Source organism: Amblyomma mixtum, chromosome 7 (assembly GCF_055824585.1).
Source record: "Amblyomma mixtum isolate Tamu chromosome 7, ASM5582458v1, whole genome shotgun sequence".
NCBI classification, from domain to species: domain Eukaryota; kingdom Metazoa; phylum Arthropoda; class Arachnida; order Ixodida; family Ixodidae; genus Amblyomma; species Amblyomma mixtum.
The window spans coordinates 86,600,750-86,616,625 of record NC_143018.1 but is presented as its reverse complement, the minus strand read 5'-3'; the positions used below and the strand labels follow the sequence as shown (position 1 = coordinate 86,616,625).

At 48.5% G+C, this 15,876-nt stretch overlaps 1 protein-coding gene across 2 annotated transcripts in view; it reads left to right on the top strand.

Moving 5' to 3' along the window:
• The window catches only part of LOC149336719 (sodium-dependent proline transporter-like), a 117,170-nt gene extending 109,351 nt beyond the window's left edge, over window positions 1–7,819 (top strand). For both annotated transcript variants that reach the window (XM_089553060.1, XM_089553059.1), the window contains exons 12-13: window positions 1,889–2,062; window positions 3,039–7,819. In XM_089553060.1, coding sequence (XP_089409186.1) covers window positions 1,889–2,062; window positions 3,039–3,254 — 390 coding nt within the window. In that variant the 3' untranslated portion in view covers window positions 3,255–7,819. The remainder of the gene's footprint in view (window positions 1–1,888; window positions 2,063–3,038) is intronic.
• The last annotated feature ends 8,057 nt before the right edge of the window (window positions 7,820–15,876 follow it).

The following is a 15,876-nucleotide window of genomic DNA, read 5'->3' as shown; positions in this document are numbered from 1 at the left end:
GCCGTAACTGGCAGGGAGGAAAATGGCAGTGAATGAAGACACCGTATTTACTAGACGCGCCTTTGTTCATTCCAAACCATCGAGCTGGCCTGGCGGAGCCTTTGTAACACGTCCCAAAAATAAACCCCTTCCCAGCAATGCAAAAAAACATGGTCTATTGTTTCAGGCTGTTTACAAATTAAGCAGTTCGATCCCCACGGTAAAAAGAAATCCTTTCCCTCTAGAAACTTTTTAACTGGTAACGTCCCGGTGTGTAACTTAAAAAAGAAAGTCTTTACTCCTGGCGGCACCTGCATTTTCTTCACCCTTTTTAAAATATCCCCTCCAGGGCCTCCACTGTACAAGGCCCTGTACATGGGCTCTGGGAAAACAATATCACAAAGATCATTGTACAACTTTTTCCTTTTGCTTTTCCACAAATAATCGGTGGAAAAACGTGCAGAAAGAAACCGAACGCTTGCTACAATCTCTTTGTAGTAACCAAAAGTTCCACCAGAGAGCTCTTCTGTGGATACCACAAACTCCGGCAGCAATCGCCGCAGCTTCACTTGGCACACGGTGCGCAAGAACGGGTCTGTGACGTCGCGAAAAAAAAAAAAACGGTTCACCAGCTGCCTTAAAAAGAGGTGCCCTAGCCCTAGCCCCCCGTCTTTTACCCGCCGGAACAGGTTCGTTCTGCTACAACGTTCCCATTCGGACGCACATATGAAAACTGCAAAAATCCTGTGTAGCTTCTGAACGTTCACACGCGAGCAATGCAAAACCTGCATCACATACCAGAGTTTGCTAATAAAAAAAAGATTGCAGACTGTAGCTCTGGCGAAAATTGAAAGGTTGGTGCCTTTCCGTTTTACCACTTTGACGCGCACGGAATTCGCTATTTAAGCACTGATAATGAGGATGGGGCACCTTTTGATCTCATAATGCTCTTGGGCCTCCACTGTATATGGTGCTCCAGAATGGCAGGCTACCATTGTGACAAAGACGCACGACCGGCCCGAATTTATTTTCGGGAAAGCGTGGACTGGTTTCTTGCAATCCAAAAAGCAGCTGCGGAGCCTCCCGAATGGCTCTCAAGACTAGAGCCGTTGTGTATGTTGCGGGAATTTTAAGCTGACGAAGCCAGTCTCGTGCTGGCTGACCACGAAAGTGTCGTATGTATATAGCGTTGTGTGTATTTTTGTTGTGCAATGTCATGAGCCAAAGACAGGTAATAAAGAAAAAAAAAAAGCTGGCCTGGCGGAGTGGTAGCGTGCTCATCTCGCACTCCGGAGGCCCTGGTTCGATTCCCCAACTCGACCAATTTCCTACTCGGTTGTATTTATTTATCTGGTGTCACTAGCAAGGATAATTAGGCGACTTGGTCAATTAAGCAATTAACTAACCTCAGTCCCACTTACTTGGAGCATCACTATACCATCCCTTTAATTGGTTACAAGCCGAAGTACAATTGGGCCGTTTGAAATTCGTGCACGATGACGTCACGACCCTTTCGACCAACTGAAAAGTGTGACATTTCTGTCGACAACTCCTGCTTACAACGATGCGGCATTAAAGGCTTCCGCCTTAATATTTGTGCAAGAAGCTCGAACTAGAGAATTTCTCCCAGTTTTATGCTCGAAACGTCATTTCAACTCGGATTCTTCTTCAAGCCATGTATTTGTATATTATATTTTTTAGTTTTTTTGAAATTATAGGCAGAGTTTCTATGAGACGCAAGATGTAAAAACCTCAAAATATGTTTCTAGCTTTAAAAAAAGGCAGTTGCATAGACCTGTGTTAAGTGAGCCATGGATTTACATTCTTGTCCTGCAGTGAGTGTAGTCAGGCTGATGATGATGAACTGACCATCTACTCAACCCCAATCTCTTTGTCTGGTCTCACTCAGGTGATCTTCATCTTCTCGATGGTGGACCAGAACGAGCCTGTCAAGTACGGCAACTACGAGTACCCGTCGTGGGCCATCGGCATCGGCTGGACCATCACGCTGTTCGTGATGCTGCAGATACCCTTCTGGGCCATCGTCGCCGTCCACAGAGAGCGCGGGAACACCCTTTGGGAGGTAAAAGACTACGGACTCACGGGGGGCCGTTGGAGTCAGACGGGCGTTTGTTTCTTTTTATCGAAAAAGTAACAAACAAAAAAGAGAGAAAACGGTAGCTGCGCAGCTACCCGGCATTGCAAAGACACTTGATACGAAAGCATTCAAGTACCCCTAATCATCGGAATCATATATGAATATCGGCGCTGTCCTTCTATTTAGCGTTGTTTTGTGGATGGTCGGCACCTGTGGCGGGACTTACGACGCGCCGTGACGCGTCTCCCTGTTGCTGCTCTCCTATTACGTGCACTTGACTCTATTATTCACATGTGGGCAGAAAAAATTATTCACATGTGGGCAGAAACATGGAGACCAATGAAAATGATCTGATAATAAAGTGAGCACTTGAGACCTACGCAAAGGAGATTGACGGGGAAACACTAAGAGATAGGAATTGAGCAGATTGGGCTTGGGTTGAGGATACCCTAGTTGAAATGCACTTAAGGAAATGTACCTTGATTTGTTATGCGGCGAAAGGATAACCGATCATTCCTAAGTGTAACGGAGTGGATTCAAAGGGGCGGCACAGAGTCAGGTGGGTAGATGAGATTAGGGAATTTTCGGGAATAAGATGACCACAGCGGACGGGGAACAATGGAAGAAGCTCTTTGTCCTCAAACAGCCGTGAATGGGTTTTCGTTGACGATGATAACAAAAGGTTTATTCATTAGGAAAAAATGGACTAGCACATATAGATAAATGTTTGGTTTGGTTTATGGGGTTTAAGCGACTCAGGCTATGAGAGACGCCGTAGTGGAGGGCTGCGGAAATTTCGACCGCCTGGGGTTCTTTAACGTGCACTGACATCGCACAGTACACGGGCCTCTAGAATTTCTCCTCCAAAGAAATTCAACCACCGCGGTCGGGATATCATGCTGTTTGGGCAAAGGATGTCCGCGTATACATTGCAATGTCTTCGTCTTGCTTCTCGACGCAGAAAATGCGGCACGCGTGTCGCCCTTCCAAGCACTGGGGCCCGTCCGACCCTGCACTCAAGGACCAGTGGAAGGCAGCCACCCACCACCACGCGCACCACCCCGACGTCAAGGTGGAGCTCAAGAAGTTCTCCCAGGCCGACACCTGCTACAGCGTCAACGGCGCAGCGGGCGTCGAAAACAAGGCCTACGTGGTCACGGAACGAGACGCTCGTTGACCGTCGCAGCAGCAGGGACTCTGTGCGGTGGTGTGCGCCGCGTTACAGTGCCGTGGTGTGTGTGTGTGTGTGTGTGTGAGTGCGTGTGGTCTGCTGAGAGGTGACGAACTTTTCGTGACCGACTCGACGACAGTCAGCCGACCGCAACAACTTAACCATCTCGTCGCCGTTCTTGTCGCTGCCATAGTACATGCCTCACTTTTTTTAACTCCGCGTACGGAGCTTCTCGTCCCAGTATCGCGGGCGAATGTGCAAAATAATGTCGCCTTACTGGCACTGGTTGCTGGTGTCGGTGACTGATGAAAATATCAGGTCAAAAAGGCTTAGCAGGACCGCGAAACAGGGTGAACAAGGGAAAACGCCATTTTCTTTTTACTGTCACGCTCCTTACCTTTGCTTTTTTCTTCGTGTTCGAAGACTGTACAAGGAATGGTAAGCAGCTAGCCCGATTGAAACAAGCAATGCATAGGCCCGCAAGCAATACCAGCTGCCATACAACCTGTGGTGTCCAGCATGAGGGCACATCGAAGGATGTCTCTGAATTGCTGTCTTCATCTAACTTCAGCTACAGCGGGTGCTACGCTTCACCCGATAGCAATCACTCGGTAGGCATAAGTGTCTTAACAGTACTGTTTAGGTTTCTAAAAACACGTATACAACTTCACCAAAGCAGCTGCCATCAGAGCTCGTCCCAATGTCGTCGTGCTAATCTGTCTGGAACGTCCATATGACTTGTCGCAGTGACGGGGAAAATACTGGCGTCTTGTAGTTTGATTTCGCAAGTTGCCTTAAAACAGAAGGAATATTAAAACAGGGGTTTTTAGTATTGCAGGAAACCATCTGTGGGCATCCGGCATGCATGACAAATTAGTTGGAGCCTTCAGGTTTTGCAGTCACACGATGGGGATGCGACTAAAAGCAAAGTAAAATATCGAGGGGACCGCTGATGGCGGAATCCGAACAGAACATATCTTGAACTTGGAACAGCGAGCCCCTAGCAAGCAAACGGCAGCATCGCATGACATTTGATGCCAGGATGATGCCATAGTGAAAGCATCCCGTAAAGACGCTACTAAGGCTACAGCGGGCTCTTCATTCTTTACACACTGGTTTAAGGTGCTTAGTAATGGCTGGTGATAAATTAACTTATATGGTGATAGATTAACAATAGATTAACATAAGTAGCACTCAGCACAGTGAGCCTTTATGGCAGCACGTTTGCGCATCACTGAAATTAACTGCTGATCAAAGCAGACGAAGGGTTGTTGCAGGCATTTAACGCTATGTCATTCACAGAAACATACGTGACGTCATGTGATGACGTCTGTAGCCAGAGCTCTGTTTACGCTTTCAGTTGCCAGAAGTACGTGAAATTTTTACGTGAGCGCTGCCAATATGAAAGAACGAGCTTCTGGCGCATGGGTGTTCGCCGTGACGTGGTTTCTAGCTGACTGACCGGATAGTAATGCCGACGAGAACCTGGTGCGTGCAGTTTAGAACACGTTCAGATGCGTTGCGTGCTAAAAATGATTTCACGCATTTCTGGAGGACATCATTGCAAGTTCCTAGCGCTGCACAATTTAGTAGGCAAGGTGCGTGGCCTTTTTTTTCCCTATAGATGGCGCTCCCTGTCAGGAGCACTAGCGCCGCTCGACGGTGCTTTTAGGGCCTATACGATTGTATGAAGTGGCGGAGCGCGGCTTGCTATGTTTATCATACGGCAGCTTGATAGCTTTTTTTTTTCTTCTAGCTGGCGGATAAAGAAAGCAAAGTCATTTTATTGGCGCTAATAGTTTCAAGACTCATTCGGTCGGCACAGACTTTTGTGTTAATCGATAACTTTTTAAATTCTACGGAAATATCCGTCGGAAAGAGCGGTTTTGTGGGGCCATCTTAGAGGGGCCGGTTCTATTTGAAAAATGGATTCCTCGAGCTGACACTTCGACACTTCGAACATACGGGCGGCCAATAGTGTTTTCCCACGGAATATTAATTCTTCGAGATGGGAAGGAGGTGGTCTAGACACTCTCGCGTCCTCGTCTTATATATACACCTCGGTTGTATGGCACTGAAAACTCTAAGATGCAGTTTTATACACCATGCGTCAACAACTGTGACGTTTCCTTCGCCACCATGTATATCAATCAGAACCATCACCATCATCAGAAGGATGAATTTTCGTCACATATACTAGACCAAATGTTACCGCAGACTTCAAGCGCCGCTGAAAGATGGTATAAGTCTCTTGCATAGCTTAAATTACCAACTTCCTTGGGCTAGCTGTTTCCAACTGTCTGTTAAAGTTTCGCACTTTTTGTCTTCGAGTGTTTTGAGCTTGCGCGCTTTTCATGTAAAACGAGATTTCACTTTACAACTGAATATCACTCTCATGTCAGCGACCAGGCGGCTTTGACATCTCGACACTTCGGTCTTTCAGCGCCGCGTGTCATATGCGATACGTTCGGAAACAAAAATGACATGTGGCATGTATTATATGAGGCGACAACGTAATGTCGCGAAGGCTAGCACGGATTGTAAATAGTTCTTTTCCGTAAAAATCACTACTTGGACTCGCGTAGATTACGCAGTGGTGACAGATTCCATCGTCGTGCTGTATGCCTGACTCTGGTGCTTGGATGTGAAAACATTTTTCTGAGTTTATAGCAGTGTAGTCGAATTGTATTGGAGCTCCACCTGCACCTTTTATTGTGTAGTATAAATAACCAGCGCGATACAAAGAACCATGTGCCTTACGACATAAATGGCAAGTGTTGCAGCTCAGTGTTACTTTAAACAAGAAAGATAGAAAAAGAAAGACATTTAAAGTCTCGTGACCGGGTAGACTTTCCCAAAACCATCATTTGCATCGAACCTAACCACAGAATACAATGCATCACCTATAGTTTTTAATTCTTGATAATAAGCCTTCTGGCTGTTGGATATTGTTCTTTTAGTACTTTTCTGTGCAGCGTTATGTATCTAAAAAAAGAAAATAACGGCACTGTGAAGAAGGTTCTTGATTCTGGCGGATTGCTTAAGAATATAGATAAGGAATTGTAGCATTGAGTAAATTTTAGACTCCGAGTTAATTCTTGCCCTGCAAAAACTGAATTGTGGCACTATGATGCAGTTTATAGAGGCCAGTTTTCGCGTCTTTTTCTTTTAATGTGTTGGGCATGATTAAGAAAAAAGCATGCAATGTACATGGTTGTTTTTGTTTACCATACCTGATAATGTATGTGCGTGTGTGGTTTCTCGTTTTTGCATTGAACCTGAAATGCACGCATCCTCTTTTCCTTGAGTCACACAGCGGCTTTACTCTGCAAGCGACAATTCTGGCTTAAGATGTCTCTCAAAAACCAGCTTTGTCGAAGGTCTTTCTTGGGAAAATTTCCATACTTGCTGAGGGTTATCTTCGCCACTTGATTAAGTGCAGGAGCGGGTGGGTTTTAACGTCGACCGTTTGCACACATGGCTGGGATCATTTCTTGGGCAAATTTTTCTAAAAGACGCCGTGGCCACATAGCGTAGAGGATGCGTGCATTTCCGGTCTTTGTAATCTATGCATACTTGGTTGGAGCGTACAGAGCAAAAAATTGTGGTTTATAACTTCCGGTTTCTTCACAAAGACCCGGTTAAGAAGACGATAGCGTGAGAACGAGCTGCTTTGCTAGCGAGTTGACTGGAGGTAGCTGGAAGTATTGATGTAGAGAGGCCGCATCTTCACTTGTTTGGTCCTGTGTGGAATGCGTTGTTGTTTTTGCTCCAGGCATGAATACTGCCGCATTTGCTGTATTACACGAAGGAAGCAAATGTTTGTCGTGAGCCTCGTGAAAATGCAATCACTGAAGACCACACAGATGGTATAAACAGGGTTTGAAGCGTAACTTTGTGTTGACATTTAAGGAGAGGTGCTCATTTCTAATATCTTCCCTTGACACAGTTTTACCTTTGAAGCGTCTTATGTTATCTTGCGAAAACAAGCTATTTACAAAAAGTTTTAGCCCCAAAGACATTTTTTACGAGTGAAACACCGCGTTTCGGGGCCCTCTGAGAGAGATGTTGTTCGCGCTCTCTTAAAGAGGATGAGAACAAGTATATTGTTGGCAACAACACCCTATTCTGTTTTAGAGAAAACCGGCAATGGCTCCGTTCGAGAGCCGCCTATAACTCGAGTGGAGTCTGGAATGCAGCTTCCTTATTTTTCTTTTTTGTAGAGCAGAAAACAAAAAAAAACATGACGTAAGAGACACAGTCCAAGCTTTCGGAATACAAAAGCCTTGTCCATATTCATAAGCTTTGTTTCCAGTCAGTGTGCAATCCATCGTCGGTCGAGTAACCCCCACCCTGTAGATTGTCCCGCATCTTGCACCACATAATCGAGACGGCGAAGACCTCGGTGCACAATGTGCTTCCTGTGCTGTCAATGTCTATTTGCTTCTTTCTGTAAAGAAAGCTTGGACTGCGTCTCCGTTGAAGTAAGACAGCAAGTGACTCAAATCCACCTGTGATATATAGCACGCGTCTATTAGAAGACACGCGCTGACCTCCCGCCGTGAGAAAAACGAAACACACAGCTCCTTTGCGTTAATTTAAAAAATGAAGAAATATTAGGTAGGTAATACTTCAGTATGGAGATGTCTTTTTCTAGTGGTGTCCAATGCAAAAGCAAAGCTTTCAATCGTCGTAGGAAGAAAGTACAATATGCAGAATGGTTCTATTATGTAGACGTTTCATGTCTGGTTCATACAATTTCTATCTCTTTGCTGTCTGCATTCTTGGATGGAGCGGTTACGCTCCTCGAAGAGACCGTTGACAAGTTCGCATTGTACGTCAATCCTGCACATGTACTTACTCAGATTTTAATGAAAATGTTTCTCGGCAAGTTTTTATTAGTGTGTCCAAGAAGAGTGCGCAATTGCCTCTCATACAGAAAAATAAAAACAATGTTGAAGAAATGTTGTTTTCCAAAAACGGAGTTCTCTGTTTTTTTCTTGTTTCCGTGCCTGCTCAAAGACCTCTCACGAAGGACATACAGGGTCTGTTTTGAAAGTAGTAGGACTGATTTTTTAAAATAAAATTTATTCATGAGAGTAGTACAAACGATTAGAATTTTTCAAAGTAGCACCCTTCCGCACCTACACGCTGCTGCTAATGAGTTTTCGAGTTTTCGTACGCCTCCAGGAACGCCTGGACCGGAAGGCTGTATAGCTCCCTCGTCACGGCCTGTTGAACCGCCTCTACCGATCCGTGATGTTTCCCCTTGAGCGTCGACTTTATTCTCGGGAATAAAAAAAAGTCTGGCGGGGCCAAGTCTGGGCTGTAGGGGGGCTGAGGCAGCGTTCTCGCCTTGTGCTGAGCAAAAAATCGGGGTCCTCATTCACATGAAGAAGAAGATCCTGGCAGATCGCTTTCCGGTTGGCTTTTTGCTCCTCTGACAACACTCCCGGCACCAACTTCGCGCACACTTTCCTCATGGCTACGTTTGTGTCACGATCTCAAACACTTGGGTTTGAGGAATGCTCAAGTCATCAAGAATCATTCTGATACTCATCCTACAATCACTGTTCAGTAAATGTTTCACTCGCTAAACATTTTCGTTGGTCTTGCTGGTCGAAGGGCGTCCGGAGTGGTCGTCGTCTTCCACTCTTTCCTTACCTTCTCGAAGCAGCTTGCGCCACTCAAAAAATACCTGGTCTACCCATGGCAGCATCACTGTAGGCCTCCTTAATCATCTCGTGAATCTCTTTGCCCGTTTTACCATGATTTAAACAAAATTAGGTCACGTATCGCTGATCCGGTAAACGCTCCATGATTCTGCGTGACGAGACGTTTCGACCAGGGTTCACAGTACAAGCGACCTGCTCTCTTCGACGGCCGAGAGCCGACTGCCGATTTTCCCCAGCATTCCCAATATCCCCCTTAAACTATCCTGAACGCGCAGACCACCTCTCGTCCGCTCGTTCGCCCAGGAAAAAATCAGTCCTACTACTTTCAGAACAGACCCTGTAATTCAAGGTTGTTACACCCCGCCGCGGTGGCTCAGTGGTTACGGTGCTCGGCTCTCTCGCTCTCGGCTGCTGGCCCGAAAGACGCGGGTTCGATCCCGGCCGCGATGACTGAATTTCGATGGAGGCGAAATTCTGGAGGCCCGTGTGCTGTGCGATGTCAGTGCACGTTAAAGAACCCCAGCTGGTCAAAATTTCCGGAGCCCTTCACTACGACGTCCCTCACAGCCTGAGTCGGTTTGGGACGTTAAACCCCAATATACCAATCAATGTTGTTTCACGTTTCGACGTGGTGTGTCATGATCCGGATATAGCGAAAATGAATAATGACGCAATATTCGTTCGCTATTGCTAACGCTCAATACTCATACGCTGCCTCAGCATTTTGCACTTTTTTTCGGGATTTATGGTTTACGCCCCGACGCAACTCACGCTATGAGGAACGCCGCAGTGAAGGGCTCCGGAAATTTCGACCACCTGGGGTTCTTTAGCGATGTGAGTACGCATTAAAGAAGACCACGTGGTGGAAATTCCCTGAGCCCTTCACTACGGCGTTCCTCATAGCCTGAGTTGCTGCGGGGCGTTAAACCATAAATCCCACAAAAAAGTGCAAAATGCTGAGGCAGCGTATGAGTACCGAGCGCTAGCAAGAGCGAACGAATAATGCGTCATTAGCCGCTAATCTCCGCTATATCCGGTACAAATTTTGGTGGTGGTGGTGGAAAACATTTATTTACAGATAAACTTCGGGAGGTGAGGTATGAGCTGACCCAAAGGGGGCCAGCCCTCACAAGTACTATGTGGAGGTCCCTAGTTCGGGACCCCAGTGGCGTCGGCCGCTGCCCGGGCTCGCGCGACCAGGGCCCGTTGGGCCTGCAGGTCAGAGCAGCCGAGCAGGGTCGCCTCCCAGTCCTCCCGGGTTGGGTTGGGGTGAGGGGGGATAGCAGGGTTGGAGGGGCAGGCCCACACCATGTGGTAAATGTCCGAAGACTTCTCCGCACAGTGCAGACAGCTCTAAAACACTTTGACCCTTCTTTCTCTGGTACAAATTTTGAAGCAAAAAGCTTCACTAGGCTAGTCAACACCGAGGCTAGCGTGGGCCCCGTCGCCAGAAAAAGCCACAGGTGCGCATGCGCGCCCGACCTGCGCCGTAAAGGAAAATGAAAAGAAAATTGGTTTTAAGGAAAGGAAACGACGCCTGTCTCTCTCATATCACGGTGGATACCTTGAACCGCGCCTGTAGGCAAATGAAATGAAATGAAAATTGGTTTTAAGGAAAGGAAATGCCTGTCTCTCATATTTTGGTGTACACCCGAGAGGAATGCATGCCACAGTACGTCTCTAAAGCAACCTTCTAAGATAGCACCATATTCACTACACGCGCGGCTCCTCCTCCGCCTTACCGCAGCTTTTCGCTTCGAGATATCCATGCTGAACCTTAGCTAAGACACAACCAATTTTTTTCTTTATGCCTGGATATCTACTTTTTTGATGGCAACATATACAGCGCAAGAAGACAAATCGTTGGTCACCACTCCGAATATTCTACGCCAATTAGTTTGGCCATAATGGGCGAGTTAATGAGATCTTAGTTGAAATCAAGAGGAAGAAATGGGCTTGGGCAGGGCATGTAATGCGAAGGCAAGATAACCGCTGGTCCTTAAGGGTAACGCAGTGGATTCCAAGAGAAGGCAAATGTAGCAGGGGACGGCAGACAGTTAGGTGGACAGATGAGATTAAGAAGTTTGCGGGGATACAGTGGCGGCAACTGACAAAGGACAGGGTTAATTGGAGAGACACGGGAGAGGCCTTTGCCCTGCAGTGGGTGTAGTCAGGCTGATGATGATTATGATGAATGGACGTTCGAAGTTTCAAGAAGTAATGATTTGGGGAACCATTGGTCGTCGGTGCGAATCCCTGTGATGTGCTATCCTTTTAATCGACTAATAATCTTATGCTTCATAACAGGCTGAATCATTTAATCACTTCTAACATTCTGCGACAATTAGGTGGTCCACAATATGTGTACCGAAGGTACCACCCACTAGTCCCACTTGGAAGGCCCTGTGTTTCATACCAACGCGACCTCCAGGAAGAGCATATTACAGATAACGCTTTAACACTTACTAATGCGATCATAAGTATGCTTCCAACAGGCGTGCCTGGACCGAGTGATGCTCCCCGAGGAAGAGTTCCTTCGGCGTTGGAGCACTCGCTTCATCGCCGTCGACAGGGGCCGCGTGACCGTACGGCTCGTGCCTCATCGTTGTAAGCAGCAGTTGTCGGCAGAAATGTCACGCTTTTCAATTGGTCGAAACAGTCGTGACGTCACAGTGCGCGAATTTCAAACGGGGCCAATTGTACTTTGGCTAGTAACCATCCAACCAATTGAAGGGATCGTATAGTGATGCTCCAAGTAAGTGGGACTGAGATTAGTTAATTTCTTAATTACCAAATTAGCATAATTAACTCTTCTAGTCAGGCCATATAAATAAATAAAACCGAGTAGGAAATTGGCCGAGCTCGGGAATCGAACCCCGGTCTTCGGCGTGCCTGACGAGCATGCTATCCACTCCGCCATGCCAGCGCGATGGTTTGGAATGAACAAAGGCGCGTCTAGTGAATACGGTGTCTTCGCTCACTCCCATCCTCCTCCCTTTCCTCCTGGCGAGGCTTAGGTGTCCACCGAGGTATGAGAGACAGATACATTTCCTTTCCTCAAAAACCAATTTACCGACGAGCGAGGCGTAGAACCGAATGGGCGATGGCGTTCTATGGACCCCCTGCAGCGCTGCAAGACGCTGTCGCGCTCCACTCTTAGAGGCGAAGCTTAACATCTTAACCACACGTCAGTGACCACACTTTAGGTCAAAAAAGTGCCCCCCTGAATTTTGACGGCTGTCCATCGAGATGTGCGAGACAGTTACTGCGTAATTTCCTTTCCTCAAATACAATTTTCATTTTCTTCATTACGGGCCCTCTTTGTCTTCTTTCACTCCCCCTCCCTTCCTCCATGGTGCGGTTGAGGTGTCCACCGAGCTGACACAGAATTAGTGCGCCATTTCCTTTCCTCAAAAAGCGTTGCGTTCAAAGGGCAAGGCATCACGCCGAACGGGTGGTGGCGTTCCATGCACTCCCTGGCAGCGCTACAACACGCTGTCGCGTTCCGCTCCTAAAAGCGAAGCTTAAGCGTCATTAATTAGCAGTGAATTAGTATTCAGGCAATAATCAGTAATTAAGCATTAATTAGTGATTTGTCATCACTTAGTAATTAGTACTCAATTATATGCGACGCCACCAGTGCCACAGAATTAGCGAAAGTGGTGCGGAGAACGCTTTCGCCTCTACGCACTTTAGACAGTCAAAGTGCCCCCTGAATTTTTGAGTGTGTGCAGTGCGCTTTGTTGTTGCGCGTTTCTTATTTAGTTAGGGAGCGTGCTTCCCCCGCGGCATCCGGACATTATGGACACTGTGGACATTATTACGTGGTGGTGTATTACGTGCAGTGAATGACTTTTGTTTGCAGGGCGACAGGAGTCGCCGTCCTGTCTTGAGTGATCGCTTTTCCGTAATCGAGCGACACTAGTCGCGAACTGTACTCTTGTAATTTTTGAGGGACTGTGGACCCTTATCGTGTAACCATGGGGTCCAATAAAATTCTCTTGAGAGTATGCCACTCCTTGTTCTTTTTTGGTACCGTTGTCACCCACACTTCGCGCACTTTTAGTGGGAAGCTCCCAGACACCCTTAGAGCGTGTGGGGGTAGCGGTCTCGGGCTCAAAGGAGATGCCCTCGACTCAGCGTGGCAAACTCAGCGGAGACCAGCTACCAAGTGACAAGAGGTTTTTGGGCGTTCGGTGCCCAGCTTTCGCTGGTCGCAAGCCAGAGAATGGGTCGGAGCCAGTGGTTTACAAAACAAGACAAAGTTTATACAGCAAAGAGACGATACAGAGGATTTCACAGTCACTAGTACAGACACATACAAAGTGATTAACGAAACAATGCAACTCGTGCAATGTTAAACTCGAGAGAGAATACAATACAGAGGCAATATTGCACCTAAAGTGCACTAACACAACAGAGAGAGGTAAACAAACAAAACACAATTTGTTCACCGGGAACTGCGGCATTCCGACGACCAGAGTTCCACGACGATGCCGTCCCACAGACTGCCGACCGTTGCCTCGTTGGTCCGATGCTGGCCGAGTGGTGTTTTCCCGGGAGGCGAACGGGCGCGCTTCGATGAAGCTTAAACGGCGGTCCGGACTGACTAGTAGCGGCCAATGCCCTTTTTATAGCCGCGCTTGCACGTCTGTTTGTTCTACGCGCCAGAGTAGGCGCGCACATACACGCAGCATCTCCCGTGCAGTTCCCCTTCCTTTCTCTCGCCGGCCGCGCGTCCTCATTGGTTAAAGTCAGGAGTCGTTTCGCGAAGGTTCCAGCGTGTTCTAGCGTGGCGCCGTCGTGGCGGATGATGATGATGAAAACTTTATTTGTAACAAGGGAATTTTGGACACGTCGGTCCTTGGGCCCCCGCACGGCCCCACTGCACTCAAACGTTCATGTCCCGGAGGCTCATGACGCTGGCAGCCCGGCCGGTGGCGATGGCTTGCTTGGCCGGGTCCTCGGAGCGCGACGTCCGAGTGCAGAGGAGGGGACATGTCTTAGCGCACGCAAGGCTTTCCCGTCTTCCCCCGGTTAACAGTAGAAAGGACTCGCACGTTCTAGACAAATCGACGTGGATGACTCATTCCTTCGGCGTACGCCGTGGATGGATGGATGGATGGAAAAACTTTATTTTCGTCAGAGAGCATGTGTGGACGATTCCGTGTTAGATGGCCATCAACCCGTGGCTGACGGCGACCTGGGTGGCCCACTCCACGGCCCTGGTCTGGACGACCGGGTCTGAGCTGGCCAGCACGGCCTCCCACTGCTCGAGGGAAGGATCACGCATAATGTCCGCCGGTGGCGGTGCTATGCTACAGCTCCATAATACGTGGTCATAGGTTGCCAATTCGTGACACCATTTGCACTCCCCTCCACCACCGCTCACTTCCACGGCGTAATGTCCGGGTAGATTATACGTGTTGAGCAAAATCTACCCGGACATTACGCCGTGGAAGTGAGCGGTGGTGGAGGGGAGAGAGAGCCACGCGCCCAGCGGGGGTTTTCCTTCTCTCCCGTTCGGCGCGCGCTGGCGAGACGCCGTGCGCGCGGCGGTTTTTTCTTTGTTTGTTTCAAAAATGCGCCGAATTTTGTGACAACCGTGTCTAATCGCATCGGCTTTGCAACGCACTTCTACCCCAGTACAAAGGCCCTCAAACCGCCGGTGTGCGTTGCAGCTGCTAACGGTCCCCATTGCGCCGTTCATTCCCTCTCACGTTTGCCGCGCGTCGCCACAGCTGAGATTGCCTTGTCAACTGTGGTGGGCTACATAGTGCATTTGAAGGCGAAAGCATTTAATGCCTCATCGTAGCCGCCGCGGTGGCTCAGTGGTTATGGTGCTCGGCTACTGACCCTAAAGACGCGGGTTCGATCCCGGCCGCGGCGGCCGAATTTCGATGAAGGCGAAATTCTAGAGGCCCGTGTACTGTGCGATGTCAGTGCACGTTAAAAACCCCAGGTGGTCGAAATTTCCGGAGCCCTCCACTACGGCGTCTCTCATAGCCTTAGTCGCTTTGGGACGTTAAACCCCATTACCAAACCAAACCAAACCAAAGCCTCATCGTTGTCAGCAGAAGCTTGTCAGCAGAGGTGTCACGCTTTTGACGGGTGCCCAACGATATATGTGAGACAGTTACTGCGTAATTTCCTTTCCTCGAGTACAATTTTCATTTTCCTCACTACGGCCCCTCTTCTTTCACTCCCACTTCCTCTCCCTTTATGGTGTGGTTCAGGTGTCCACCGAGAGAAAGAGGGAGAGAGAGAGAGAAACTTTATTATAAGAGGAATTCGGGGCATGCCCCAAGGTCCCCGCATGACTCCACTGCACTCAAGTGTTTATGTTCCTAAGGTCCATAACACTGGTAGCCCGGCCGGTGGCGATGGTCTGCACGGCCGGGTCCTCCGAGCGCAGCAGGGTCTCCCAGTCCTCCCAGGTCTTGAGGTTCTGTAGGTCCCGCGGGGGAGGGTCCGCCGGGCAGAGGGAAAGCATGTGGAGGGAAGAGGTGAAGGGTTCTGGTGGGGAAGGAGGGATGATAGTGGGCTAGGTTAAGGGGTGAGGGGAGAGAGTCTGTCTTTAGTGTGCACCAGAGTGTTGCTTGTTTGTTATCTAGGGAGGGGTGGGGCGGGGGGTAGAGCTGGTGTGAGGCTCTGTATGTCTGCGTCAGCTCGCTGAAAGAGTGCAGCTCCTTCGTGAATCCCCGATCCGAGGCCACCTGAGCCCGGTTTAAAGAACCTGGGGATAAAAGGTTGGCTGCCTCGTTTCCGGGATTCCCGCAGTGCGCAGGCACCCGTATCAGCTCCACATGGCGGGGTGGGGGTGCATCGGGCGAGTCCAGTATGCCAAAAGCACGGACATGCAGTCGGCCTCGGGAAGCTCGGGGACTGCACAACACTTTCAGAGAAATTCAAGAAGTTGTCCTCCTATCGCACAGGGGACTCCTGTTGACAAC